The 27,067-nt window shown below is 34.1% G+C and overlaps 4 protein-coding genes across 8 annotated transcripts; 2 read left to right on the top strand and 2 right to left on the bottom strand.

Annotated features, from left to right (window-relative positions):
* On the top strand, positions 1-5,017 carry LOC132310013 (uncharacterized). Its single transcript, XM_059808257.1, has 7 exons — positions 1-530; positions 2,097-2,539; positions 2,723-2,799; positions 2,891-2,927; positions 3,331-3,505; positions 3,629-3,926; positions 4,068-5,017. Exons 2-7 carry the CDS (start codon positions 2,164-2,166, stop codon positions 4,254-4,256), a joined length of 1,152 nt encoding a protein of 383 aa, XP_059664240.1. The 5' UTR covers positions 1-530; positions 2,097-2,163; the 3' UTR covers positions 4,257-5,017.
* A 10,057-nt stretch (positions 5,018-15,074) lies between these two features.
* On the bottom strand, positions 15,075-21,095 carry LOC132309982 (uncharacterized). 5 transcript variants are annotated; one of them, XM_059808251.1, is made up of 6 exons: positions 20,926-21,095; positions 19,043-20,146; positions 17,937-18,962; positions 17,785-17,846; positions 17,550-17,578; positions 15,075-15,519 (listed from the first exon to the last, which is right to left on the bottom strand). In XM_059808251.1, the coding sequence occupies exons 2-4, from the start codon at positions 20,033-20,035 to the stop codon at positions 17,802-17,804; spliced, it is 2,064 nt and encodes a 687-aa protein (XP_059664234.1). In that variant the 5' UTR covers positions 20,036-20,146; positions 20,926-21,095; the 3' UTR covers positions 15,075-15,519; positions 17,550-17,578; positions 17,785-17,801. The 5 variants fall into 5 exon arrangements, with proteins under 5 accessions (XP_059664234.1, XP_059664230.1, XP_059664224.1 ...); XM_059808247.1 differs by lacking the exon at positions 17,550-17,578; XM_059808241.1 differs by lacking the exon at positions 15,075-15,519 and having other exon boundaries at positions 17,150-17,578.
* Positions 21,096-22,874: 1,779 nt separating this feature from the next.
* On the top strand, positions 22,875-24,061 carry LOC132279258 (fasciclin-like arabinogalactan protein 21). The gene has a single exon (XM_059781191.1). The coding sequence runs from the start codon at positions 22,875-22,877 to the stop codon at positions 24,015-24,017; it is 1,143 nt and encodes a 380-aa protein (XP_059637174.1). The 3' UTR covers positions 24,018-24,061.
* A 787-nt stretch (positions 24,062-24,848) lies between these two features.
* On the bottom strand, positions 24,849-26,190 carry LOC132311688 (senescence-specific cysteine protease SAG39-like). The gene is made up of 2 exons (XM_059809764.1): positions 25,694-26,190; positions 24,849-25,571 (listed from the first exon to the last, which is right to left on the bottom strand). Exons 1-2 carry the CDS (start codon positions 26,127-26,129, stop codon positions 24,988-24,990), a joined length of 1,020 nt encoding a protein of 339 aa, XP_059665747.1. The 5' UTR covers positions 26,130-26,190; the 3' UTR covers positions 24,849-24,987.
* Between the last annotated feature and the right edge of the window lie 877 nt (positions 26,191-27,067).

Raw genomic sequence — 27,067 nt, 5'->3', positions numbered from 1 at the left:
TGTCAAAGAAAGGATTGAAAGGAGGAAAAAAGGGTTAGGGAAATCACATGATGCTCAACAGCCAAGGGGACCAATGACATCTGTATCCATAATGTAAGTATTATTGCATAATAAAGAACACAAGTGGAGTGTCTGTTGATTTTTTTTTTTTAAAAAGTCCTCAAGAAAGTTAGGAATATATGAAACTGTGATCACAAAATGGCATGAGACTTTAATTTCCACAGTTGAATGAAACCAAAACCTCCCAACGCCCAGAGAAAAACAATACCATCTTTTACCCACTCTCTCTCTCTTTCTCCACTTTGATCATTTGTTCATGGATAATTCTTTCTCACCTGATTTAGTCTAAGAATTTATACTTTTGTGGGTATATATATGCAAGGATCGATTGGATAATATGCAATTGTTGATGATCATCATCGTTCTTGCCTATATCTTATATGGATGGGATCAATCTGATAATATGCAGCAACTGATCTGCTGCTCAATCTCATAAGGTGAAGGGCTGAGGTGTACATCTAGCATCAATGGTTTGTATTTTAGAATGGAACTAGAAAAATATTAAACTTTTTTTATTGATCTTTTTTCTGGTAGCTGATGCTAATTAAGTTAATCTCTCTCTCTCTCTCTATATATATATATATTATGTTTTCAACCAGAATTTTAGGTCCTCTATCTTTCATTTTTGTTAACCTGGCTATATATTTTTTGATCAACTATTAATATAATATTTCAAGGACTTTGTCATATGGTTTTTTATGACCTAAAATAAAAACCATTTGCTGATTCACTTATTATAGCTAATGTGACAATATTGCTTCTTATAATTTCTAGGTTTTGAAGTTTCATAATCGAGGAACAGATCAATGGTTTTTTTTTTTTTTGTTCCTCTTCTTTTGAATTCTTTGAATTACTGCATTTCATGTATAGTTTAATCAGTAACTACTACTATCTAGTTAGGTAGATGATACAGCACATGAACAGAATTACTATTAAATGTCCTATTAGCATCACCTATAAAGTGTGGCAGTAAGTAGATCAAATTCTCTATTCAGCCAAATGACTTAAAATATCCAGTACTTGTTAGCTAGCAGTGACTGCAATGAACTCATGTACATAAATTAATAAATTGTCAGAGAACAGAATTTTTTTTTTTTTGAATGGTAGAATATAAATTAGTTATATCGCAGTTACGTTTTTAAAGTAGATTGGTAATACAGAAAGCAACATCTTGAGTTCTGCATATTACAACTCCCTCTTGCACAGTTTGAACTTTTAGATAATGGTAATTAACACACACATTACATGGAATCTAATTAAAATAGTCTGTTGCAATTTTAAATGTTGTGCTTGATGTTAAACTAGATTATGATCACATTTTTTACTCTTTTTTTCTCTATTTTATATAATTTGCTTCTAGAGATGTGTGTGAGAATGGGATTATGACAACACTTTGATCATTGTCATGTATAGTGAAGGCTTCACCATTTATTCTTCTTGGGACTATATATATATATATATATATATATATATATATATATATATATATATATATTTTAAAACAAAAGATATATTCATACAACCATTAAATTGAACTCCCAAATGAGCTTTTAGTAAAAAAAAAAAAAAAAAAAAGTCTGATTTCAGAGTTGAAATTCATCACCTCATCTTTTTCTTTTAAATCCAAGGGCTTATAGTCATTTTATTATATCCACAAATGAGAATAGTTGTTTGAGAAACTATATCTTACGTGTCAATATACCTTTATCCAGTTTAGACCTCTCCAATTAATGTATGACCAAGAATTGATGGAACAAAAAACAAATTGGCCGGAATGTTGGTATAGTTGATGGAATGAAATTTAGTTCTATATGAGCATATATATTGGAAAACATATTCTTCCCTTGTACTGATGTTATGAAAGTGATAAAATTCTAGTTAATTCCGCAGAAGACTGACTTGGTTTTTCTTGCCATTTTGTCATATTTATAGTTCAGTTATTACTATATCATATTTGGTGTCAGCGAATTAACTAATTCATGTTATATGTTACAAATTTCACATCTACTGGATCACATTGCCTAAATTTCTCTCAGCTCAAGAACATGCAACTTTAGAAGAAAAACAACATTTGGAAGTCAAATTAAAAGAACAAGAGTAGCCATGACTGATTCGACTCAAGTATTGGAGATCGTTCCTGATGATAAAATGAGCAACTCAATTGAGGAACAAGTTGAATACACATCATCAGTTTCTTTGCCGAAGTGTTCATCTTTGGACTTGAACGAAGAAGCCAACAGCGAAGAGGTTGATATATATAGTGCCAATACTGAGACTGCTGAACTTATGAGTAATGTTGAGGATGATGAGAAAACAGCAGAAGGGAATTCAAGTACCGGTAATAGTGCTTTAGAGGAAGGAAGTGAAAGGAAGACTACAATTAGGCAATATGTTCGATCAAAAATGCCTCGGCTCAGATGGACTCCTGATCTCCATCTCTCTTTTGTACAAGCTGTTGAAAGGCTTGGTGGACAAGAAAGTAAGTTTAGTTAGAAACCCCAGTGTATCTAAGCACATGACACACAATATCGATCCTATTTAACAGTTTTTAGAAGATATATAAAAACTGTTATTAATTGAATCTGCTTCTTCATCAAAATATTTTTCCTTTCAACTTTATCATTGGTTATTAATTACTTGAACTCTATCTGGTTATGGGCAGAAGCAACTCCCAAATTAGTTCTTCAATTAATGAATGTGAGAGGACTTAGCATTGCCCATGTAAAGAGTCACTTGCAGGTACTGCATCAAAATGAATTATAATTCTATCTCCTAATATATATTTTCCTATCTTTAGTTAATTTCACTGATCATGCATATTTTATATCAGATGTATCGAAGTAAGAGGCTCGATCAGTCTGGCAAAGGTAAATTTGTGTTTGTTCTTTTTTTTCTTTTCTTTTTTTTTTTTTTTTTTTTTTTTTTTTTCTTTCTTGATATAGCACACCATTGATGGGTTTTTGGCACACCAAAAAAAATCTCAAGTCTTATAAAAGAAAAAAGAAATAATTTCACATCAAATTTAATGCATTATTTTTCAAATATGATATTTCAGCTATTTTGGAGGGGTTAAATATTAATTAGAGTATATGGTACTTCATATCATTTCTAATTACTTGACATATTTTATTGATTAGGAGAGGTATCTTGACTAATTAACTTCATCTCAGACAATATATGATAAGTATCCCAATAACATCTCTCTTACTTAAAAAGCACAAAAATAGATGAAAATACAGTTTTATTCACAAATTTTGTTTCTTTTGACAGTATTATGTCGAACAAATATTTACCATAGAATTAATCACCATAAACAATTGGGAGTGGAGAATATTGGTGGAATTATTCAAGCAAGAAATTCTCAAGAGGGTGATCCAATTCATAGTCATCCACAGTATTCGCACTTCAAGCAACCTTCATTTGATGTCAAAACTCTCTCTTCAAGGTAACTATTTATATCTAATGATATAAAGCCCTAGGAAACTTGTTCATACTCCTAAAATTCTCTCTTTATATATATATATATATATATATATATATATATATATATATATATATATATTTGCAGAAGCCAACAGTGGTTTTCCAATCAGCATGCTATGATCAGACCAAGTACTTCTTTAACAAGCAAAGATGTTGGACAAGGCAACAATTTGCTTCAAACAATAATTAGTTCTCACCCTCATCATATTTATCAAGTCCGTACCACACCAAGGACATCTATCGGGGCAACCTATCTTACGCAGCCTCCTGCATGGGACTGCAGAAATAGTACAAGAATTAGGCACTGCCAATCCAGGATGCATGACTGTATGAACACGACCGATAGCTTGGAGCCAGAGTTTGAGCCCCCCTTTCGGCTTGAGGTAATTTACTTCATATGTATATGGAGACATTATTTCACATATATAATTCAGCTGATTTATAAGCAAATTAAATTGTCCTATATATCTAGCGAAATGCGCGCATTTTACTTATTAGTTTGTTAATTTTTGGTATATATGCAGTTTAATGAAGGAAGAAGGTTGAAGCACAAGGAATGGTTACCTGATTTGCAGCTGAGATTGAGCCAAAGTGTTGGGAACAATATTATGGAGAAGACGTCTGCTAGTAAGAGTGTGCCCCAAAATAACAGTATGCTCTCTCTTTCTTTGTCCTTATGTTCATCAAGTCAACAAACAAAACCCAGTGATTGAGAACGTCCAACAAAAACTTCCATAACGTTACCATATATATAATCTGACCATGTAAAAAGAGAGATCTTTTAAGTACTTGTCTTAGAATCCATTAGAAAGGATAGATATGGTTTTGTTAGCCTTTCACCATGAAATCAGTTTGGTGTGAAATCAGTACAGGGTTAGAGAAACTGCAGCACTATACCTTGCTATTAGTGCACAAGTGAGTATATGTGTGTGCGTGTGTGTGTGTGTCATGGATTCATTAGAAAGTGTGAAATATAAAAATGCAATTGGTATGTTCCGGTGAACAAAACAAAATCCAAATAGAGTTGTGTATTTTTCATTTAAAATTGAGTCTGGTTTCGGAATCTAAAAACTCAACTAAAGCTACTCACGGAAGCGGCGGTTCGACATTGAATAACAATTAGTCAAGGTAAGTGTGTGAGGATCACTTAAAAGTTGGTTTGAAGTTGGAATATAGTACTTGGGGTTTTTTTAGAAGTTGAACCGGATGCACTTCATTTTAGAACCGATTGCATTCTTTGGTGAAAAACACTATTTGGGATAAGTTCAACTGGTTGCAATTTCAAGTAGAATCGGTTGCACTTTCCTGAACCAAGAGGGAAAGTTTTTGTTTTTGTTTTTGTTTTTCTCAACCTCTATTATTTTTACAAGTCTGAATTAGAGGGATGTTTGAGCATGAAATTGAGAAGATTTTCTAATCCTACTAGGCCTCTCTAATTCTCTATATAAACTCATATTCACACACAATTCATTACTGCTTTTATATTGAAGATATCAAAAGCCTTTTGTGTAAGATTTCAAGGGCTTGTTTGATTTGTAACTCTGAAAACAGTTCTCAAGAATTCAGAGAACAGAAAACAGTTTTCAGAGAACAATAAAAAACAATTATCTGAAAACAGATCTTTTTATAATTAAGTTTTCATACACAGTTTCCAGAAAACTGAATCAATAAAAGTTTTTTGTATAGTTTTCTATTTTTAGTTTTATGAGAAGAAAACTGTTTAGAGTTACAAACCAAGCAAGGCTCAAAGTTTACAATTTTTTTTTTGTTTTTGAAAGCACACACCTATACACTTGAGTGAATTAGGTTGTTGTTCATTGTTCGATCGATGTTTGCGTAATTGAAGATTCTATTGCTACCAGTCGTCAAGCAGATTTGTGTTTCTACTTCAAAAACTATGATTTGATGGAAATGAGGGAGCGGTCACATTTTGAAGGGTCAAATCATTCGTGATTTCGTGCATGGAGCCTTGTTTATCTACCACCAATCCTTCTGCGAGAATCAAGAGGGTAAACCTGAAGTCAAGTGGTTCTTGATAGGGTAGAGTGAAGGGGTGTGAGCCTGAGTAGAAATTCATTATACATTGCTTCGTTTATAGTGGATCGTTTCACTCGAGACGGCATGACAGTCCTTGAGATTTTTTCGATTATTGGGTGAGTGGTATCAGTTTAATTTTACTTTAATTATTTACATTTATTTTTGCTTTGTGAATTAATTAAATTACAATTAATTTACTATATTTAAAATTTGAATAAAGGAACAAGTTAGGGTTATAGGAATTTTACTATGATGATCAGACACAGTTACGGATACAGAAAGTTCAAAATGAATATTAAATACCATTGCACTAGAACAATATAACAAATGCAAAAATTACTAAATTATGTGGAGTTAGATGTTGGTATACAGCAGCTATTTAACAGCAATGTTTTTTTTTTATTATTGCAACCTGAGAGTTACTGGGTTTGAAACTAAAAATAAGGAACAAACGATGATCTAAACAATTTCTACTTTTAAGATAAAAAATAAAAAATAAAAAATAAATCAAACAAATTGCCACGTGCGAGAGACATTGTTACTCTCTTTATACACAAAAAAAACAAAAAAACAAAAAAAAAAAAATTCATCAAGTTACTACAGCTTGAGAACGTTCCTCATATCATCCATAAGTAAAAATAAGAAAGATCTGTTTCTAGTTTTAAAAAAATTGACGAGCAAACCACAGCGATTTACTTCTCCTGCGTTATTATTATTATTATTATTATTTAAAACAATTGTATAGATGAGAAGGTACGATAATTACAAGATTGGGCATATTGGCCCATTTAGTTTTTGGACATGTGATAGCCCAAATGGGCATAACAAGGGCCAGAGTAGTTACGGCCCAGAACCTAACTGAAAATAGGGGCCCAATCAAAACATAACTCAACAAATTAAACTAGCTCCCTCCTTAGTCCTTACAAGGGTAACTGACATCAACAACATCATGGGTGGTCCAATCCGGCGGCCTTAGCGGGCTTCGAATCCGATGAAAAAAGCTACTGAATGGGCCCCAAGTTTGCCTTTCAACCTGAAAACTAAAGTTGCTTCTGCATGTTTCACAGTCGTTTTGTTTTTCTTTCGTATCAATTAAGGGTGGCAAAATAGATCACAACCCATCAATTTATTTATATTTGTTCATTTTTTAATAATTATGAGTGAATCATTTTTAAGATGAGTAAAAAATGAGTGGGTAATTTTTAACCATTTAATTTGAGAATCAAGATAGATTGAATATGATTACTTATATTCAACTCATATTTCACTTTCACATAATAAATATATAACATACATCTATTCTATATTGCACTCAACTCATTTCTCTCTCTTTTTAATTCTCTCTCTCACAAAGGGCTGCAAGTTTGGTTGGCCCAACCCAACCCAATCCCAACCCAACCTCAACTCGAAATCGGGTTAGGTTAGGCAAGTCTGAATTCTACCCAAAATGGGTTATGTCCATTTCCTTTGTCAAGTTTGTAAACATCAAAAATTTGAAGAAAATTTTATTTTTAAAACATCAATATTTTGGACGGGTTGGTTGGGTTTCACGGGTCTTTTTTTTTTTTTTTTTTTTTTAATATGCAAATTACATTTTCCTTTTCCATGTTTGTAAATATAAAAAATTTTAAGAAAATTTTATTTTTAAAACATCAAAATTTTGAGTAGGTTGTGCGAGTTTCACAAGTTATATTTTATTCTTATTTTTTTTAATACATAATACATTTTCTTTTTGCCATGTTTGTAAACATTAAGAAAATTTTATTTTTTAAACTTCAATTTTTTGGGCGGGTCGGTCGGTTTCATGGGTCATTTTTTTTTTTTTTTTTTTTTTTCAAATATGCAAATTACATTTTCCTTTTCCATGTTTGTAAACATCAAAAATTTTAAAAACATTTTATTTTTAAAACATCGATATTTTGGGCGGGTCGTGCTGGTTTCATTGGTCAATTTTTTTTTTTTTTTTTTTTTTTTTTTTTTTTTTTTTTTTTTTTTTTTTTTTACAAATTACATTTTCCTTTTCCATGTTTGTAAACATCAAAATTTTTAAGGAATTTTTATTTTTTAAACATTAATATTTTGGGCGAGTCGGTTGGGTTTCATAGGCCAAATTTTTTTTAAAAAAACATCAATATGGGTCTTAACGAGTTGACCCTATACATTTTTTAAATATAATTTTTAAAAAATAATTAAAAATAATAAATAATAATTGTTGATGCCAAAAATCTACACGCTCCGGAGTCGGTGGCGATTCCTGCAAAACAAGAGAAGTGATGACCGGCGTGGTGCCGGCCGGGTGCACTCCGACAGTCAAGTTAATACTTGACGATATTATATCCGATAAGGATTACATATAAAATTTATGGCGTACCTTTTTAGGTTGACTGATCATTTCTTTTATAGAAGCATTGATGGTAGTAATTGTTGAAGCGAGATTCTCCCTGATCCAAGATGATATCGTTTCCTTCTTACAGGAATGGTAACTGTCGTTACATATGGTAACCAAATATTTTTTATAATTCCATAGAGATTTTGGAGATGATAAATCCCTTACCCTTATCTTATTTTGACTTTGAGTTGCCAATTATTTTTATCCTCATCAGTTGTCCCCCCCCATTCTCGTGCTTGTTTGTCAAGCATCGAGAATGTGAAAGTGTTTTTTGACCGACATCTCTTTGGTAGAAATCATTCTCTTTTTAGGTTAACCCTTGTTGGGTGACCTCTTTTTGGTTGACCTCTCTTACTCCTTTAATAAGTAAGCAGATTTGCCCGAACTTCATGAGTTGAGGGAGTAGGCTTTCTTAAGCTAAATGAGCTTACCTTTTAAAAATGGAAGTATATTTACGAGTTTTACTCAGTTCGCCCCTTAAAAAAGAAAATATATTTTACGAGCTTCACTCAACTCGCCCTTTAAAAAAGGAAGTATATTTTATGAGCTTCACTCAGCTCGCCCTTTAAAAAGGGAAGTATATCTTACGAGTTGATTTTGACCCCTTTTAATACGGAGGACAACAATTACGAGCTTCATTCAGCTCGGGCCCTTATAGTACGGGGCACTTTTATATCAATCCCTTATAATACGTTGAACTCGCCCTTTAAAAAGGGAGTAGGTTCTCCAAGCTTCATGAACTTATCCTTTTAATATGGAAGGTTCATCCTCGTGATGTTTGTCACCTCATCTTTTTAATAAGAGAGACTAATTTTCTGTAGTTGCATGAGCTCATCTATTTGATAAGGAAGGCTGATTTTCCAGAGCTTCGTGAGCTCGTATCTTTAATAAGAGAGGCTAATTTTCTGCCCCCATTCTCAAGCTTGTCTCTCACGTGCAAGGAACACTAATGTTCTCTTTCTATTTGCAAAGTTAGCAAAGCAAAAATAGAGGAACAGTTTGAATGGATAATATATATATATATATATATCAAAATTGATACAACTAAGGCAAAGGCAAAAACTTATCATTGAGCATCATAGGACCAAAATCATCCATGGAGCTAGCGATTGTTCTCTAAAATAAGAGAGTGTAATCATGCTCTTTTTTTATATTTATTTTATGACTACTCACTCAAACAAAGCATGAGTTAGAGAATTATAATGTGGTTTGTACCCACTCATATGATACCAAACAAAGAATTTGCATTTAAGAAAATTTAGATATAAAATGATTATGACCATTCAACATTGTCCTGGACACATTTTTTTTTCGTGAACAGTACCCGCGGATAGTATTCCTGCGGGTACTATTCATGTGAACAGTACTCACTTTTTTTTTTTTTTTTTTTTGTGATGGATTAATTAAGAAATTAATAAAAATCCCATCTATGATTTTTTGGATACCAACGTTAAATCTATGATTTTTTTTTTTTTGGATGATAGTGCAGACCAAAAAATCTAACAGAATCATAAAGATTTATGTATCATGATTGCATCATGTGTGAAAATATATATACATATATAATATTGATATATATATATATATATATATATAATTTTTAATAAAGATTTAATTGTAAAAATTAAGTTGGAAAACTTATCTGATTAGAGACCCATCACCACGTTGTGTCTGAAAAGGAAAACATCAAATGGAAAAACTGTTACTATTGATGTCGACCGGGAGAGATGGGGTACTCTCTTTGATTGGATTGCTTGTCTGCAACTACCGATACCATCAATTGGAAAGAGATTTCGTCCACTGCTTCTTCAAGAATTCAGTAAGTATTATGCAACCATAATAATGTGAGTAGGAGCTACTAAGAAGAAATCAAGGGCGGGTCCCAGTTGTCAACAAGAAGATGAAAAACAATGGATCATATATCTGATACCCCCTAATTTTGGAACACGGATTGATCAAGTCCGCGCACAAAATGAAGGGATATCAAAACAATTTAAGTATTTAACAAGCACAGAATACAAAGATGAATAATAAAGAATAAATAAACCGCTGAAGAAAACTAATAAATAAATATTACTTAATGATTCTCCAACAATTACAATTCGGAAATCCCATAACTCAAGGACCCCTTAAAACATTATCCAATAATCCAATACTATTTAAAAGTACACAAGATGAATAGACGAATGACAGTCTCCCAGCTGCGGATCCTCAACCTCGAGACTGGAACCTCTAATAACCTGAAAAATAAATCGTGGGTTAAACCCTACGAGCAAGTTCACTCTACCAGGCCTCTGAAAACCAATAAGCAGATCATCTCTGATTAAAACCAAACCTAATAAAGTTTTAACTTTAATAAAGCACGATATACATGTCTATATATAATTATATATACTATACTAATCACATCCATTAATAGGTTTATTAAATTTCCATACCTATTAAATAATTATTAAAATAATATTCATACCTAGACCAATCTACCATTTCATTTTATAAAAACTCCTTTGACCTTAATCCCATCCTAGTCAGTTGTCTAATCATTTAAACAACAAATTATAATAAAAGAAATACTCTATTTAATCCCAACCCAATAATGATTTAAATTGTTTAAATCACATATCCAAAATCCAAGTTTTGACAAATCATCCACGTCTTCCCCAATATTATTTTATTAATGTAAAATAATACACTAACCAGTAAGTACTAAACTATTCTCATTTAAGAATATCTAACCCTAATCCAATCCATACATACAACAACCATAGATGATATTTTAATCATCTAACACATAACAACGTAATTATGCTTTGGCAAATCAACCATGCCATTGTAAATATTTTTATTTCTATATTGGCAATTCAACCATGCCTCCATAAGTATATTTATTTATACATTGGCAATTCAACCATGCCTCCATATATGTATATTTATACATTTGCAATTCAACCATGCCTCCACAGGTATATTTATTCATACATTTAATTAGCAATTCATCCATGCTTTCCATATATGTATTCTATTCATACAAATATTTAGGTAATATATTTAATCATTTGACAATTTATCCATGCCCACACTTTAACCATGAATTAACTTTAAAATTAACAATACGCTAAATCATACATAGCCATCACATGCATATTATACGCATATCATTAATTTAACAACCAGCCTATTAAGATATGCCAAATAAGAATGATAATATTAATCATCTTAAATGATTTATATATATATATACCTACACATATGTTATTTAATGTATATATGTGTTTAACACCTTCTTTAATAATCCTTGATTATTTAAAATCAATATACATACATACATACATACATATATATATATATATATATATATATATATATATATATATATATATATATATATATATACACACTTCCTTCCATAACAAATTATTAATTTATTATATTTACACAAATTAGTGCAACTAAATATGTCAGAAATAGTTTCCTTTAAATACTCCATATTAGTTTAAATAGTTTTCCGACACTTTCTCACTAAAACATAAATATCTCCTAGTAGGATGGGAATCTGATAATGAAATTGGTACCATTGGAAAGAAGACGAAAAATCCTTGAATTTGAGCTCAAGAATGACCCAATTTCGATTTAAAATGACTAAGTTATGACCGTTTTAATTTCTAGTGTCGAATTAGGCCAACATAGTTTCCCACGCGCGCCCACGTGCTTACTATGCACTTGCACGCGCTGGATTCAAGCCTCCTTGTGTGCTGGTATTGGCTAAGCTCTTTCAGCTACCGTGAGCTCACCACACTGAATCCATCACTTCCTTTATGCCGCATCCAATGGTCATAAATGAGTGCGCAAATGAACACGCTCACACTAGATTATTTTCTATTAACTATAATAGATCTAAGGTCCAGATCAGCGAGTGCACCATCTTCTCATGGTCTGCAATACACCAAATAATCCCATAGTTGACTAGACCACTTTTATGGTCCAGATACACATGCGCACCAAAGTTTTATGCGCCGCGATGCACCATATCAATTCACATAAGTTTAATTAATCAAATGGCCCTAATTGGCGTATACACCCTATTATCCTACACCGCGCCGCACTGGATCAATTCTTTATTGTGCCGCCGCTCCACATGCGCCAGTTACCTAGTATATATATATATATATATATATATATATATATATATATAATTATTTTCCTAACAAATAATAGGAAAATAAATCCTAATAAATTCCTAAAAATATCAGAAAAATTCCAGAAAATTACAGAACAATTCTAGAAAATAAAGAAACCATAATTAACTCTCTTGGGTCACAAATCCACCTATAGATTGATTTTAAAATATACATAACACCTATATATATCAATTGAAATCCAATAATCTAAAAATCAAATATAATAGTTTATACTTTTTAATTATTCCGATCTAACCATAATTTTTAAACAAATAAATTTAATTAAAGCCTTGATACTCAAGGTGAAATCCTTATGAGTTCTAAGAGGAAAGTTAGAGAAAACTCGCCTGAAGGTTTCGAAACGAAACCGACGCTTTAAGCTTTAATTATCTCTTTCAATTCCGACGTCCTCCTTTTCAGATCCGACCTCCTCCTTGTCAGCCCTTCTTCTTCCTCTCTCTCTGTCTGTTTTATTTTTCTAACGTGTAAAACCTTTAACCCTAAAGCCTTATGTGTATTTTTATACACCTTAAATTCCAAATCCTATTCCAACTAGTATTATGAATTAAAATAATAATCTTTAAATAATTTATATCTATAAACATATATATATATATATATAAATATATATTCCTTCCATAATTAACTCATTAGTTAATTAAATCATATATACTTATAAATATCAATAAATATATATCTATATATATATCTTTCCATAACAATTATTAATTAATTATATTTATATATAATTATATATATATATATATATATATATATATATATAAAAATATAATTGATACAAAAGTGATCATTTAAATAATGAAATAACCACGGACCTTCATTAATTAACCCAATAAGGTTTCATACAAGCCCAAGACCACATCTTTTGGTCCAACTTTCCTTAAGCCCAATCCAATTAATTTAAATAAATAAGATAATTAATTAAATACAGAAATTAAAATAACTAATTACATGAAGCACATAAACAAACAAGAATTTACAACTAAGTCATATAATACCAATAAAATCAACACACCAATAATTCAATCAATAATCAACCACACAAACAATCAATCATCATACATAATCACGAAATATAACTTAATTAAAATAAGATAATTAATCTAGCACTCAATAAAATAAAATAAATCATTGAAAAATAAAATAAAATAATTAATCCTAATTAATAAATCTTTTAAAATTATCGGGGTATTACAATATAAGCGTCATCCTCTATTATTCACTTATATTGATATGCTTGTGCTGTTGTCTTGTGAACAAGAGCGGGCTCACTGACTTCTTTTTGTGTGATAAATAGAATGAATTCTTTCTAGGTACGGACTAGTTGACTTGACATGAAAGCCTGCTGCCCATGTTAGGAGGGTAGCCCAATGCATTGTCTAAAACAGTGGTGACTTATTCAATGCTTCAAGCCCTTGAAATAAAGCTTCCTCTGCCTCCAGATAATTGGTTTTAGATGGCGATGGTGATAGAGACCTGTCGGCATTGTACTTGAGCCTTTTGAGAATGGATTTATTTTTTTAGGCCAATAATGAACAGAACGTCAGAGTTAGCCAATAAACACAAATATCACTAAAAATATTGGGAAATTTTTTATCGTAACTTCTTTGGGGGAAATATAAGGAATTTTTGGATCATAATTTCTTTACGGGACTAACACATGTTTCCCACAGACGGCGCCAACTGTTGATGCCAAAAATCTACACGCTTCGGAGTCGGTGGCGATTCCTGCAAAACAAGAGAAGTGATGACCGGCGTGGTGCCGGCCGAATGCACTCCGACAGTCAAGTTAATACTTGACGATATAATATCCGATAAGGATTACATAAAAAATTTATGGCGTACCTTTTTAGGTTGACTGATCATTCCTTTTATAGAAGCATTGATGGTAGTAGTTGTTGAAGCGAGATTCTCCCTGATCCAAGATGATATCGTTTCCTTCTTACAGGAATGGTAACTGTCGTTACATATGGTAACCAAATATTTTTTATAATTCCATAGAGATTTTGGAGAGGATAAATCCCTTACCCTTATCTTATTTTGACTTTGAGTTGCCAATTATTTTTATCCTCGTCAATAATAATTAACGGAACGTAACGGGTTGATCCTATACATTTTTGACCCGTCCATTTTCAATCAATATGGGTCTTAACGAGTTAACCCTATACATTTTTTAAATATAATTTTTAAAAAATAATAAATAATAATAATTAACGGAATGTAACGGGTTGATCCTATACATTTTTTACCCGTCCATTTTCAACTCGTTCTGAACGGGTTGAATTATGTTTGACCCGCCCATTTTCAACCCAGTCAAAACACACCCATTTGCCACCCCTAGCAATGAAAAATAAATAATTTATGTATATTATTAAAACATTTTGTAAATAGTGATCAAAAATTGAAATATCAAAATTTGATAATTTTACAAATTTCAATATTATAACAACAAATAATGCATCAATGGACAATAAATATTTTAAAAAAACCTCTTATTTTTAAACTAATCATTATATTTTTCAAATTTACAATAATTTTATACTAAATATATTTTTATTTTTGCTTCTAAAAGTCTCGCAACAGATGAATTACCAAATGTACCTTCCAATAATATTAAACACGTTCAAACATGTTTTCAAATAGCAACTAGTTTAAGGGAGAATGGTACTTCTCTCGTGTCATCATAAACTTTAACGCCTTTTAAGGGAGAATGGTACTTCTCTCGTTTCATTTTTCCTTCATCAAAAGGGAGCACCGACGTTAGGTGAAATAGTCAAAAGGAATCTTGACAATAAACACCAGGCACCAACTATTCAATGTATCAATTGTTTGTATCATAAATTTCAAAATTAGGAACTGTACATTTCAAATTAAATTCCTCCAACCAACCATACACAGAAAATAGATACTTATGAAAAGGAGATCTCATTCAAACTTAGACTACTATACAGTTGTCATCTTATATTGTCATTTTAATTGCAAAACTAATTGAATTGATCAAAGAAAAATTGGAAAATGAATTACAATTATGAGCAAAAAGTTCCAAAACTGCAATTAAATGTCTAATCGACAAGTTGGTTACAGAAAATGATCAACTAACAATTTTGTTATGAAAGCCCAAATTTTATGAGAAAAACAACCTTGCATCAACTGATTTTTCTAGCATTTTGGTTCTAGTTCTGCTCTTTTGTGACTAGAATTCAACAACAGTTACTTCATTAATGCTGCTTCATTGCAACTCAGCTGCAAGCTTTCTATTCTTTTCCAAATTTCGGGTTATCAAACCGAGGATAGCGTCAAATTTTATCCTAAATTTCCATCCCAAAAGCACAGTAATCTTTTACTGGATTCCTGTTTCATCAACTCATAAACATCAGAAAGAGCGCAAATACATCGTTTATCGGCCTTGTGATAACGCAGTAAAAATTATGAAGGATAAAGTAGTGGCACTTGAGAAAAGCCAATACATGAAGATACAGAGTGCAAATTGCAAGGAAAGAAGTAGAAGTAACCAAGAAATGAACAAAACCAAGAAATGTAGTCCATAAAATGTCATTGATTCTCAAATTAGAAACAGAACATCAAAGTAATATGTGTTGATTGTAGATTCTGTAGGACATCATCTTGTCAGATTTATTCAAAAAAGTAAAAATGAAAAAGACTTGGATAAGTAAAGTCTTGTATCCATTTCTGTAGTGTAGTTTTTATGCACCGGAGAATCATAGAAAAACCATATAAGAAGTTAGGGCTCCAAAATCTTCCCGGGAAAAAAATTAAAAAAGGTTAAAGACTCCAGAAGCAAAGTTCTGGAAATACAGAAGTATAAACCTAGTTTCAATAATAGATCATTCTTACCAAGAAACAGAAGGAAGCAAGCAATATGATCATCAGAAAACGGCCTGCAAAAAAGGGAATTGGCATGCAACCTGTTTTCTCAGTCCTTTTTGGCTATTGACGAACAAGTCCAACTCAATGATTTTTCGACTCAGTTGCCTACCAAGAACTTACGGATTTGACTATGAAAGCAGCGACTTCATACAAAGTAATATGTTTTTGTTACATCTGCATTACAGGATCATCCTCTAAAATGTGTAAGAGTATGCACATGTAGAAATTTATACGAATGTTCATGATGTATGTCATCCTTCTCAATTATCTAAATCCAAGGCCAATGGTCTAATATGATCATACAAACGTGTAGCAATCTTTGCCCCTTTTCTCAAACTATCATGAAGAAACAAAAACTGCGAAACACTTAAGTAGTATTATGATTTTTGGCCTGGTGTAAAAATTCCTGGAGTAGACCATTTCCATACTAAGAATAGTTGTCTGAATTTTTGGTTTTCAAATATCAAAATGACTGCAGAAGGAATCATATTTTGTCTTCTTGGTGGGAGCAGGATTAAAACATGATATTAGAAAAATATAAATCATAGCTTATTTAGGGCAGCCACCACAGCCTCCAATGTGTTATATTATATAGCACATTTAGGAAATACACTCAAAAGTAGCACATAATATTCGTATAAAATCAAGCATCCATTGGCTTGATTATGGAACTTGTGGAAGTCTCTATCAATTTGTATAACTGCTACCTTCTAGGCATCATTCCACGGTAGAACTCAAAATGATGTTTTTTCTGCTTCTACCATTTTCAAGTCACACACATGCATAAGTTCCCGTATGCATTCGTAACGAAGCGAAATTTTCAAGGTTTCATGTGGCTAAAACTAGAGACTTAGACATTATTGAAGCACAACAGATTAGCTACTCAAACTAACAATAACAACAACTTCCTTCAACACACTCCAATCCAGCTCTGGTAGAAGTAAGGAAAAGAAAAGTTCTTGAATTACAAAATTCAATAATTACCTTGTGATTATCTCAAACATAACAGAACAACTTTCAAAAATTTTGTTATACATTTCAAAGTTTATTATGTACAAAATTGTTCACATACCCAAACATAACATAGCAGCCATACCAACAAATAAGAACAAAGTCCACATTGAATTGAACAAATCAACTTTGTAAAAACAGAATATAAATGAAATTACTGTGTGCTGACTTAAACTATAACGATCTCCTCACAAATTGGCTTAATATCTCAAGCTTGAAGGTATATAACCTCAAATATACAGACAATTAATTAGTCTACCTTTCAGCCACATGCCAAATCTACCAAAGTAGTTTCTGAGGTAAACATCCTACAATAACTTGCTATTTGATAAAAAGTATGTGAGATGACAGAATATGTAAGTTATCAAGAAAGCAGCATCATCACTTACTGAAGGGCACTTTAATCCATAAGCATTAGCAACCATGCAATGTAACAAAGATATCAGGTATCAAAAGATCAATAATTTGACAAAGAATATGACCTGAGTGTGACTTTTACCTCTGCTTCATACTGACATAAGATAAAAAATGTATTTCAGATTACCGAAGCAAAAAGCACGCCAAATTCCATTTTCATAATGTAATACTAGTATAAGTAAGAATAGAGAAAAATGAACATCAGAAAGAATTCTTTGGTGGGGCTTGAAACTATGAAATGCTTCTGAGTTCTGACTAAACAGAGAAAACCTTCCAGAGCAAGTGAATGGATTTTACCACCTTTGCGGAAGACATTTTCACTTTTCAGTTTTGGAGTGCTGAGAAGCATGTGGAATCAGTTCCTGTCAAGTAGGAAAATAATGTTGTTCAATTAGTTTTCTTACCTACAAACCTTCTACGATGAAAAAACTAAGAAAAAGTGTTGAGATTACCTGAGAATAACGTACACGATCATAATGCAAATTAGAAGTTTTCACAATGGTTTCCCACTTGGTACCAGTAGAGGAAGTTTCAGGACCCTGCCTTTTAGGACGAAACAGTGAATGTGAAAATGAACTTTGTGAGGAAATGGAAGGAAGCGCACGCCAAAGCCAAGACTCAGAAGGGGATTTAGGTAAAGGCGGTTGAAGCGGAGACTTGAAAGAGCTACCATTAGAATTTTCTAGGCCATCTGCTTTTAGATTGTGTTCATTTTTCATATCCAGGTTTCCACTGGTATACACTTTTGAGAATTCAGAGGACTGGGAGACCTGATTGAGACTTTGATCTCGTCTCAATTCCTCCATCTTGTCTGCTTGGCATTTCAGATCTAATGTGTCTTGTTTTGATCCCTCTATTCTGCCTGCTTGGCATCTCTGATCGGATGTGAGAGCGGAAGAAGATAAATCAGCTTTAGTAGACACTGAGGCTTTAGGCTTCAGTATGCTGCCTCCTTCAAAAATATTCTGGAATCTAATATCTTGAAAAGAAAATTCTTCCTTGGCAGTTTCTTCTTCCACCAAGGTCTTTAAATCCTCACCAGAAGAGTCAGTGACCCCCTTGGGTTCTGAAGAAATCGGTTCTAATTCATTTACAGAATCTATATACAACATTTTCTCAACTGTGGGACTCACTGAACCTGACCCCGGTTTATATCTTTGATAGGGTGGCCTGGGTGACACATCCAGAAATTTGTTAGAGCCTTTGTTAGACAACTTGAAGCTTTTTGGCTTAACAGTCTCAACTACCTTCGGTACACCAAGAAACCCTGCTCCTTCACTGAAGAGAGACTGGGGTGCAAAATTCCGGTAGGGAGATATGGAACGCCTGTATGGAGATGACTCATCTGTCAAATGCAAGTCACTGGAGTAAGTTAACCGATTGGATTCACCAATTATTCGCTTATTATCAAACTCAAGCAGCTTATTTGATTGGTTTGAGGAATCATGTGTTTTCTTATTTGCAGTATCCCAAGCATGCTGCAAAGGAATAGATTGTAAGTAACAAATAGAAATCCATAGTAGTTACAAAAGAAATGAAGTATAAGGCCTATATTCACCTTGTTGACAACTTGAGGTAGGGGTCCACTATATGCAGTCCTGGTCGGTCTGGAAGACATAGGAGATGGGGTCCTCATTTTCATCCCTGGAACCGGATTTAAGAGACACAACGAATTATTTAAGCATACTCGAGGAATTAACCCACAAGCTTTAGTTGATCTATTGCCAAAATCATCAAACTCCTCATCTCCATCTTCACTTTCTACATCCTCCATATGCTGATCATAATGAGGTATAACGGTAGATCCGTATTGTTCAAGTAGAGGCCTCCCTTCCCCATTGAGCACCTTTTTAGTCTGTCTAGGTTGTTCATGTGACACAGGTTGCTTCCTTGGGACATACTGAGGCATGTCCAACACCATAGCCTTGGCTGCAGGTAAAAAGCGACTCATTAAGAAATCTCGAGTTTGTGGATCAGAGTCAAAGGTTCCAGATGGCTTCAAATCAGGACCATCATACCCACTTAAACCACTTGCGCTGCAGTTAAAAGAGAACGATTCCGTTGACGATAGTGTGTCAACTGCATCAGAGTATGCGTCATCCCTACTTTCCAAATCTGAATCTGCATTTGAATTTATTCCCTTACTCAAGCTCTCCAGTAAGGCTGCAATATCATTCAAAGATGGTTCTTCATTGTGGGCCCTGATCACATTTTGCACTTTGGATAATTCTCCAGAAAGCTGCCTTTTAACATCCATTGCCCTTCCTGGTGGAAGCCTTGGAGTATTGGCAGGCTCCTTAGGAGGTTGAGGTTGGCTATCAGTTCCAAGTTTAGCTCTTCCAGGTATCCGTTCCCACAAAAAAGGAACAGTGGCCGGTTTTACAACCTCACCTAAATCAAAGTCTGATTGGTAAGATGAAAGAGATTTCTTCTTAGTTTGTTGCGAATTCTCAGTTCTCTTTCCATTATCTCCACCTAAAGAAGCCAATGCCGATGGAACTCGCCTCACAGATAGAAGTGGCACATTAAAATTCAATTGCTTTTTATCCATTACGTCTCACAACTGTGAAGGATCTGTTTGCTCCCCTCTTTAATTAAATATTCCACAACTGACTATCTTATATAAGCAACAAAATCATCAAATGTTAATCTGGCCAAGCTGCTGCAATTTTCCATAACAAGAAAGCCAAAAATAAGAAAACAAAAGAAATAAAGATAATAATCACACTAATTTACATTCCCATTATCTAAAAACCAGAAATGACACAGAACAATTTACTCCAGGATGGCAAACAATCAAACACGAAGACTCCAATTCCAAAGGCATTTAACATTCACTACTAACTAGAAAGAATGTTTACCATAACATGTTGAATCCAATGTTTCATCATATAAGCCTTACAGAACAATTGAAAAAACATGATGCATCGAAAAAAAAAACACTTAATATTTGGGGAGGTTTTTGTTTTCTCAGTTCTTGAACAACAAGCGATCTGAGAGTCAAAATTTTAATTTATTTGCAAACAAAGAGAGCAACATGTAAAATTCATCCAAATATCTAAAAAGAAATTGGGAATAACAAGAACTAATTATAGTATATAAGCTTTTTATAAATCAAAAAATCAAAATCAAAATAGGAATGTATTTTTCATAAAATTCTGATTCTTTAAGTGGCCATAACTGTTAGCAAGACCAATTTGTCATAATCAAAAAAAGGGAAAAAGAAACATTCAAGAAACACTTGAAATCTATAAGTCACCAGCGAACGATCATGAAAATCAAAAAATTCCACAAATCCAAAATTCATTTTGCACAAACATTAGCTTATTATCATCCCAAGAAATTCAATTTTATTGGGTAATCAAAATTATCATGAATCGGTAATTGAAACAAACACAGAGCTCAAGAAGACATAGAAAGGACAATGGAGATATCTCATACCTGTAAGAGTCGGTCAATTCTGGACTTTTGTGGCCGGGAATGAAGGCAAGACTTGAGGAATGAGTGAAAAGAAGGATAAGTGTAGAGAGAGAGAGAGAGAGAGAGAGAGAGAGAGAGATTAGTGTAGTGTAGTGAGAGAAGGAGAGGAGGGGTCCAGAGTGATAAACCCTTTTTTGAAAACCCCCTCTGCTTTAATGATGTGGTGGGTTTAGAGTTAACGCCGTTGATTTTGCCCTTTAATTGTCTTGCCTATATGAGGAGCGGTGGTCACGGGCAAACCGTTGAGAGATAGTGACGGACCTGACGGTTGATGCCTAACTGTCTTTAATTCGCGGCAAATTAGATAAATGGAACACAAAAATCACCCATTTTTATTTGACTAGGTCGATAGTTTGGCCAGAGAAAATTTTTATTACGCTGGTTGCATTAACGGTGTATTAAAAAAAAATTATGATCATGTATAAATATTAAGTCCGACATTTAATTGTTTAAAAAAGAATAATATAACGAACTTCATTTAAGATCATAAGGTTATTCAAATTTATATTTTTTTTTCTTATAACTTTATTGGCAAATTAAAGTACTTCATGTGTCCTATTTAAATTGTATTTCGAAATTATCAATTTTACATCTGGTGAGTTCATATGGTTTTTTTTATAAGAATATTTAAAATATATATATAATATATTTACTTTTTAAATGTGACAATTATTTTAAAATTGTTAAAGTAAAAAAAGTGAATATTTATTTTGAAACTGAATAAATATTATAATTTTATTTGCATAATTTAAATTTTGAGAGTTTTTTTTCAAACCAAAAATTAAACTTTTATGTTCTTGGAATTTTTTATTTTTATGTATATGAAAAGATTAAATCAAATAATTAAAGATTTGAAATTGTGACGATGTTGGAGTGAAATTATAATTTTGAAGTTGAAAGCAAGCGTCTCTGTTCCTCACATGGGGGTATCCAATAAAGATTGTATCCATTGACTTTATCTGTCTGCCATTATTGACTGTGGGTCGTCTACCATTGGATATTTTTTCTTAAGAAAATGGTATTTGTGCCACGTCACATTCTTAAGAATTAAATATCGATGTAAAAGACAACCATGTTATCTTATAGCCCAGAATACACGGTCTAAAGCCAGACATGTCGCTATAGGCTTGTAGCTACCTATATATCTTCATATTGTATACACGTGATTGTGCATTTTGCATCTTGGCTCTACCCAAACAACCATATTTTTTTCACCATTCAATTTGTGAGTGTCCTTTTCCAAAATATTCTAATTTTTTTTTTACATAATCTATTAGAGGAATTATTAAATAATCTGAAACTACATAATTCGAATCAATCACAATTCGTCATGTAAATATATATGATTATTTTATTCAATTTTTTTACTTGTGTGATAAATTCTGATTGATTCGGACTATATAATAATTTAACGGATTGATTCTTCCTAGAATTCTGATTAAATGTGTCCTTGGTGGTACTTTGGCCACCTGACTCACCTGAAATAGATGCATAGTGTGTATTGTGTGCTATTGCCAAGTGTTAGCTTCATATTTTTCCAAGAATTGTCCATTGTTAGCCCAATGTAGTAATTGGGCCCAACTAAGATGGACCAATACAAAGCTATATCCTGACGCAGGTGAAGCTTTATAAAGATCAAAGCCCATAAGTGATTTCGGCCCAATTACCCAAACTCAAGCTCCATATTCGGGGCAATTCAGTAATTGCAACGTTACGGTGACTAATCTTACAGCTGTCCATCAAGGACATTTTCGTCATAACGCTACATCAGTTAACAGATTCTCCCGCCAAAATCATTAACTGCTTGTTTCGACTCTGTTTTATAACAGCACAAAGGCCAGGTCCATGTGATCAATTCGTTCTCTCTCTCTCTAGAAGTTTCTCTCTCTACAACAGAATCCTCCTCACTCATGGCTACTACTCTGCAACTACTCATCCTAACCTCCATCCTCATCTCGACGAGGATCGTCCTCGCCACTGAAGAAGCCTGTTCGCCAGCTTCATCTCCGTCATCTGCGTTTCAGGAACACGCGTTTCTATCCTCTCTCTTCGGCCCGGTTCTCACCAATCTCGGTTTCCAAGAACTCGCCTCCGCCGCCTCCTCTCTCTCCACCTCCACCACATGGCGAGGCCCCGCCACCATCTTCGCCCCCACCGACTCCTCGCTCCTCACCTGCCCTTCCTGCTCCGTTCCCCTCCTCCTCCAAGAACACACCATCCCAGGCCTCTACCCTGTCCACTTCCTGAGCAAGCTAGCATTCGGCACCAAGCTCGAAACCCTAGCCCCTGGCCGATGCCTCACCATCATGTCAGACAAAAATTCCTCCAAGATCTTCGTCGGCGGCGTCGAGGTCACTCGTCCGGATCTCTTCAACAACGGCCTCGTCGTCGTTCACGGCATCCAAGGCTTCATCTCTCACCTGTTGCCGTTCTCGTGCCACGTCGAGCGCATGACTTCTCTCTCATTCCCTCCGCCGCCGCCGGTGGAGGCGTTCTTTATGATGCGCCTGATGCTAAAGGACGCCATGCTCCGATTACAGGTCGGCGGCTACAGCGTACTCGCTCTCGCTCTGAGAGTGAAGTACGCCGAGCTACTGGATCTTCGGACGATGACTGTGTTCGCGCTTGACGACGCGTCGATCTTTGCCGGCGGACACGAGTACATCTCCGATTTGAGGTTCCATATTGTGCCGAACAGGATGTTGAAGGCCTCTGATTTGCTCAGTTTGCCTGCGGCGACGGAGTTGCCAACTTTGGAACTAGGGCAGAAGCTGGTGGTGACCACAGCGAGCGGCGGAGGTCCGTTGGCGCCGATGAGGATCAACTACGTGAAGATCAAGAGGTTTGATTTCATGCACAACCTCAAGATCGTGGTTCATGGACTGCCATTGCCCTTCCCGCACATTCGTCCGACGGATTCGACGGGTTATGATCACATCGAACGGTCAGCATGGAACGTGAAGGAATCGGGCTTCAATGCTGGGATCCAAGGGATGATGACCCCTACGCAATCGGATGAATCGACGGTTGAGAATGATCATCATGGTCTCTGAGATCTGATTCACTCACACTTGTTTTTAGATATGGTATAGTAAGACTCTAAGAAGTCACGCTTCTTCTGTATGTACTGTACTGTACAAGACATTTCAATCAAATTACATATGGACACCTTTCTTTCTGTTCTCAATAAAGTACTTTTTCCTTTGCGTAATATTACAAAAACATGAATCAAAATTTTTAAAAACAATGTATATATATATATATATATATATATATATATATATATATATATATATTAATGAAAGGAAAATGCCTTACAATATATTATACACCCAATGTGTATATTGCTCATGAAATTTGTGCAAGAAGTGTTGGTTCTAATGGAAGTAATTTGTGCAAGATTGTAATGAAAAACACACTTTAAGTCATAAAACACACTTCCAAGTCATAAAATCGGCAAAAAGCCATGAAAACAATCAACAGAGTGAAAATGATAAATTCAATTTGCACAAGACATCCAAACACAAAATGTGTATATTGCACAAGAAATTCACACGATTGTCAAAGGTAGCCAAATCATTTCAGTTTATTGGTATTTTATCAGTTCTATTTCAGAGAAGCTCAACCAGTTTAGGCAAAGAACTTAGTCTAGTTTATCTTCAAAATTGAGCTTCTTTTGAATGCCAAATTACTGATTATATAAAGCATTTAGATGTATGATATTAAATATAACTTTTAGGGTCGTGATTCTTGCTGCATATGAGGATGCTAATCTAACTAGTGGGGCTTATTTATCATTTGCAAGAAATTAATGGTGAGACTAGGAGAGTTGAGTATAACCATAAACACAAGAAAAATATATTACGCAGTTTCTTCACCACTGCATGGTGTATTTAATTTACATAGGAACTGCAATACAAGATCAAGAACAAGTAATACACAACATAGATAGTAAGCAAGGTGAAACCACTGAGTTCCTAAGAGAACTCAAGATGATTGAGGATCCACCCACTATTTTGCTATTTAAGCAGTTGGATAGGAAGATTCCATGGCAATGCCACAAATGCCTTCCTTAGCAGCAATGTCTCTTTCCATCATAATATATCCACTATCGCCCCAGCTAGTACCCCACGAATTCTTGACTAGCCAATACTTGGTACCATCAGCACTTGTCCCATATCCAACTGCCGTAACGCCATGGTCTAATTCAGTCCCGCAAGCTCCAGTAAAAACGCCACTTGAGTAGAATTGGAAGTCAGATCCACTAGCATCAATGGCAACAGATACGGGTTGGTTGGCCACAGCCTTCAACAATGCCGCCTCACTATTGGCAGGCACATCTTCATAGCCGGTAATCTTTGCTGCAGCTGCTTTCTTGGTTTTACAAGTTGAATCAACTCCTTCATATGGATAATTGGCTTCAGTAGTGAGGCCATTGTTTTGTATTATGAATTCAAAGGCATCATCCATTAGGCCACCCTCACAACCTTGATCTACACTTGTGTCGCAGTCCACGAGTTCTTGCTCAGATAATGAGATCAATTTACCTGTTGTGAGCTGGTTAATCCCTTCCATGGCTGCCACTGCTGAAAATGCCCAGCAACATCCTGCATTTTTTTATGAATTGTATTATAACATATGTTTTAAGTTAGTCAAAAGGATATAAACAAGTAATTGTATATATAAAAATGTAATTGCCGATTAGCAAAAGGAAGGTGTTGTGCCTTACCACATTGACCCTGATCCTTAATGGGAGTAACTGCTCCTTTCTTTCTCCAATCCATGCTAGCTGGAACTGCAGTCACATTTTCATACCTAAACGACGTTGTTTTAGATGACTTCAAATTGGAGGACATCTTGAAACCATTACGAGAAGCCTGAAACTCCTCATTAGTTAGGTCAGCAAATTCATTGATGCCTAGCTTGTAAGACTTGGTACCAGCATTGTTGAAAGATTCGATGAACTCCATATTGTCCTTGAAGATTTGAAAGCGCAGTTCTTTTTCTACATTGTCCTTGTAAACTCTTCCATAACGAACCATCCATTGCTCATGTCTGTCAATCATGGACACTTCAGTCAGGGTGCGGGATGTGACTTCAGAAATTCCCATCCCCAAAATTAACAAAGTTGCACAAATTAGCTTCCAATTGAGTGTAAAACCCATTGTTTACTAACTGAATATTGCGGAGTAAATGTTGCGGCTATGAATAATGATAATGTGAATGAGTAGGCACACTATGGTCCTTGGATAGATATAGGTATATATATACATGAACTGCATTCCAATTGTGTTCTCTCAAATTGAGTTCCCACCATGATTTGAATCTTGCGGCGAGGGATCAAGTTCCTGAGAGAGCCCGGTAAGTTATGTATGACACAGACAACTAATGTTTGGTTCCGTAGACGCTGCTTCAACTTCAATGTATACAACTACATTCCTATTGCTTCCTCACCAACTATCTCAAATTGAGTTCCCACTATGATTTCAAAGGCATAATTCTCCAGTTTGCCGGGAAAACTGTAATGACTTGGACAACCAGACAGAAACTTATTCAATAGTCCTTGTTTTGTGAGACAAACACAGAATATTTTATAATATAAATATGTATGAGGTAAGTTTTTGTTGTATTGTGTGTATTTTGTTTGTGTTTCTAGCTGAAATTTATTTTTCCTGGCTTGTTCCTGAGCCGCTTGTAGGATACCACTGAATAGAAAATCGACTCAAGTGAGACTTATTATAGGTTTTGATATATGCGACTTTAAATGGTGGAAATTCTTCTTCTTTCCAAACAACAACATTTTAGCACATGAATTTATCATGGATGGATTGGTGGTTCAAACTGATCTTCAAGGACAAAAGGATAAGCAAAGAATGCACAGAATCAGTTTCATGAGTTTACTTCATGGCAATATCTAGCGATGTCATACTCAGCGACTTATGGTCGGGAGGCACCCTTCTTGGGTCCTCGGAAATTAGTCAGGGCGAAGCTTCGGATACTTGGATTATCCAACAACAAAAAAAATTCTAGGGATGTCAATGGTGCAGGGGCAGGACAGGCACCCTTTTTCCAAAATCGTCCCACGAATGAAAATCTTTTTTCA

Source organism: Cornus florida, unplaced genomic scaffold, assembly GCF_030987335.1.
Source record: "Cornus florida cultivar Cherokee Brave unplaced genomic scaffold, ASM3098733v1 CherokeeBrave_3.0.0_Hap2_Chr01, whole genome shotgun sequence".
NCBI lineage: Eukaryota > Viridiplantae > Streptophyta > Magnoliopsida > Cornales > Cornaceae > Cornus > Cornus florida.
Note: the sequence above shows the minus strand (reverse complement) of the source record. Positions and strands in the feature narration are given on the sequence as shown.

Coding starts and splice junctions, on each gene's coding strand:
- LOC132310013 (XM_059808257.1), top strand. CDS start 2,164: ATGACTGATTCGACTCAAGTATTGGAGATCGTTCCTGATGATAAAATG. Junction 2,800..2,890: donor ATGTAAAGAGTCACTTGCAG/GTACTGCATCAA, acceptor ATTTTATATCAG/ATGTATCGAAGTAAGAGGCT. Junction 3,927..4,067: donor AGCCCCCCTTTCGGCTTGAG/GTAATTTACTTC, acceptor GTATATATGCAG/TTTAATGAAGGAAGAAGGTT.
- LOC132309982 (XM_059808251.1), bottom strand. CDS start 20,035: ATGGATAAAAAGCAATTGAATTTTAATGTGCCACTTCTATCTGTGAGG. Junction 18,963..19,042: donor TACCTCAAGTTGTCAACAAG/GTGAATATAGGC, acceptor ATTCCTTTGCAG/CATGCTTGGGATACTGCAAA. Junction 17,847..17,936: donor ATCGTGTACGTTATTCTCAG/GTAATCTCAACA, acceptor CCTACTTGACAG/GAACTGATTCCACATGCTTC.
- LOC132279258 (XM_059781191.1), top strand. CDS start 22,875: ATGGCTACTACTCTGCAACTACTCATCCTAACCTCCATCCTCATCTCG.
- LOC132311688 (XM_059809764.1), bottom strand. CDS start 26,129: ATGGGTTTTACACTCAATTGGAAGCTAATTTGTGCAACTTTGTTAATT. Junction 25,572..25,693: donor TAAGGATCAGGGTCAATGTG/GTAAGGCACAAC, acceptor AAAAAAATGCAG/GATGTTGCTGGGCATTTTCA.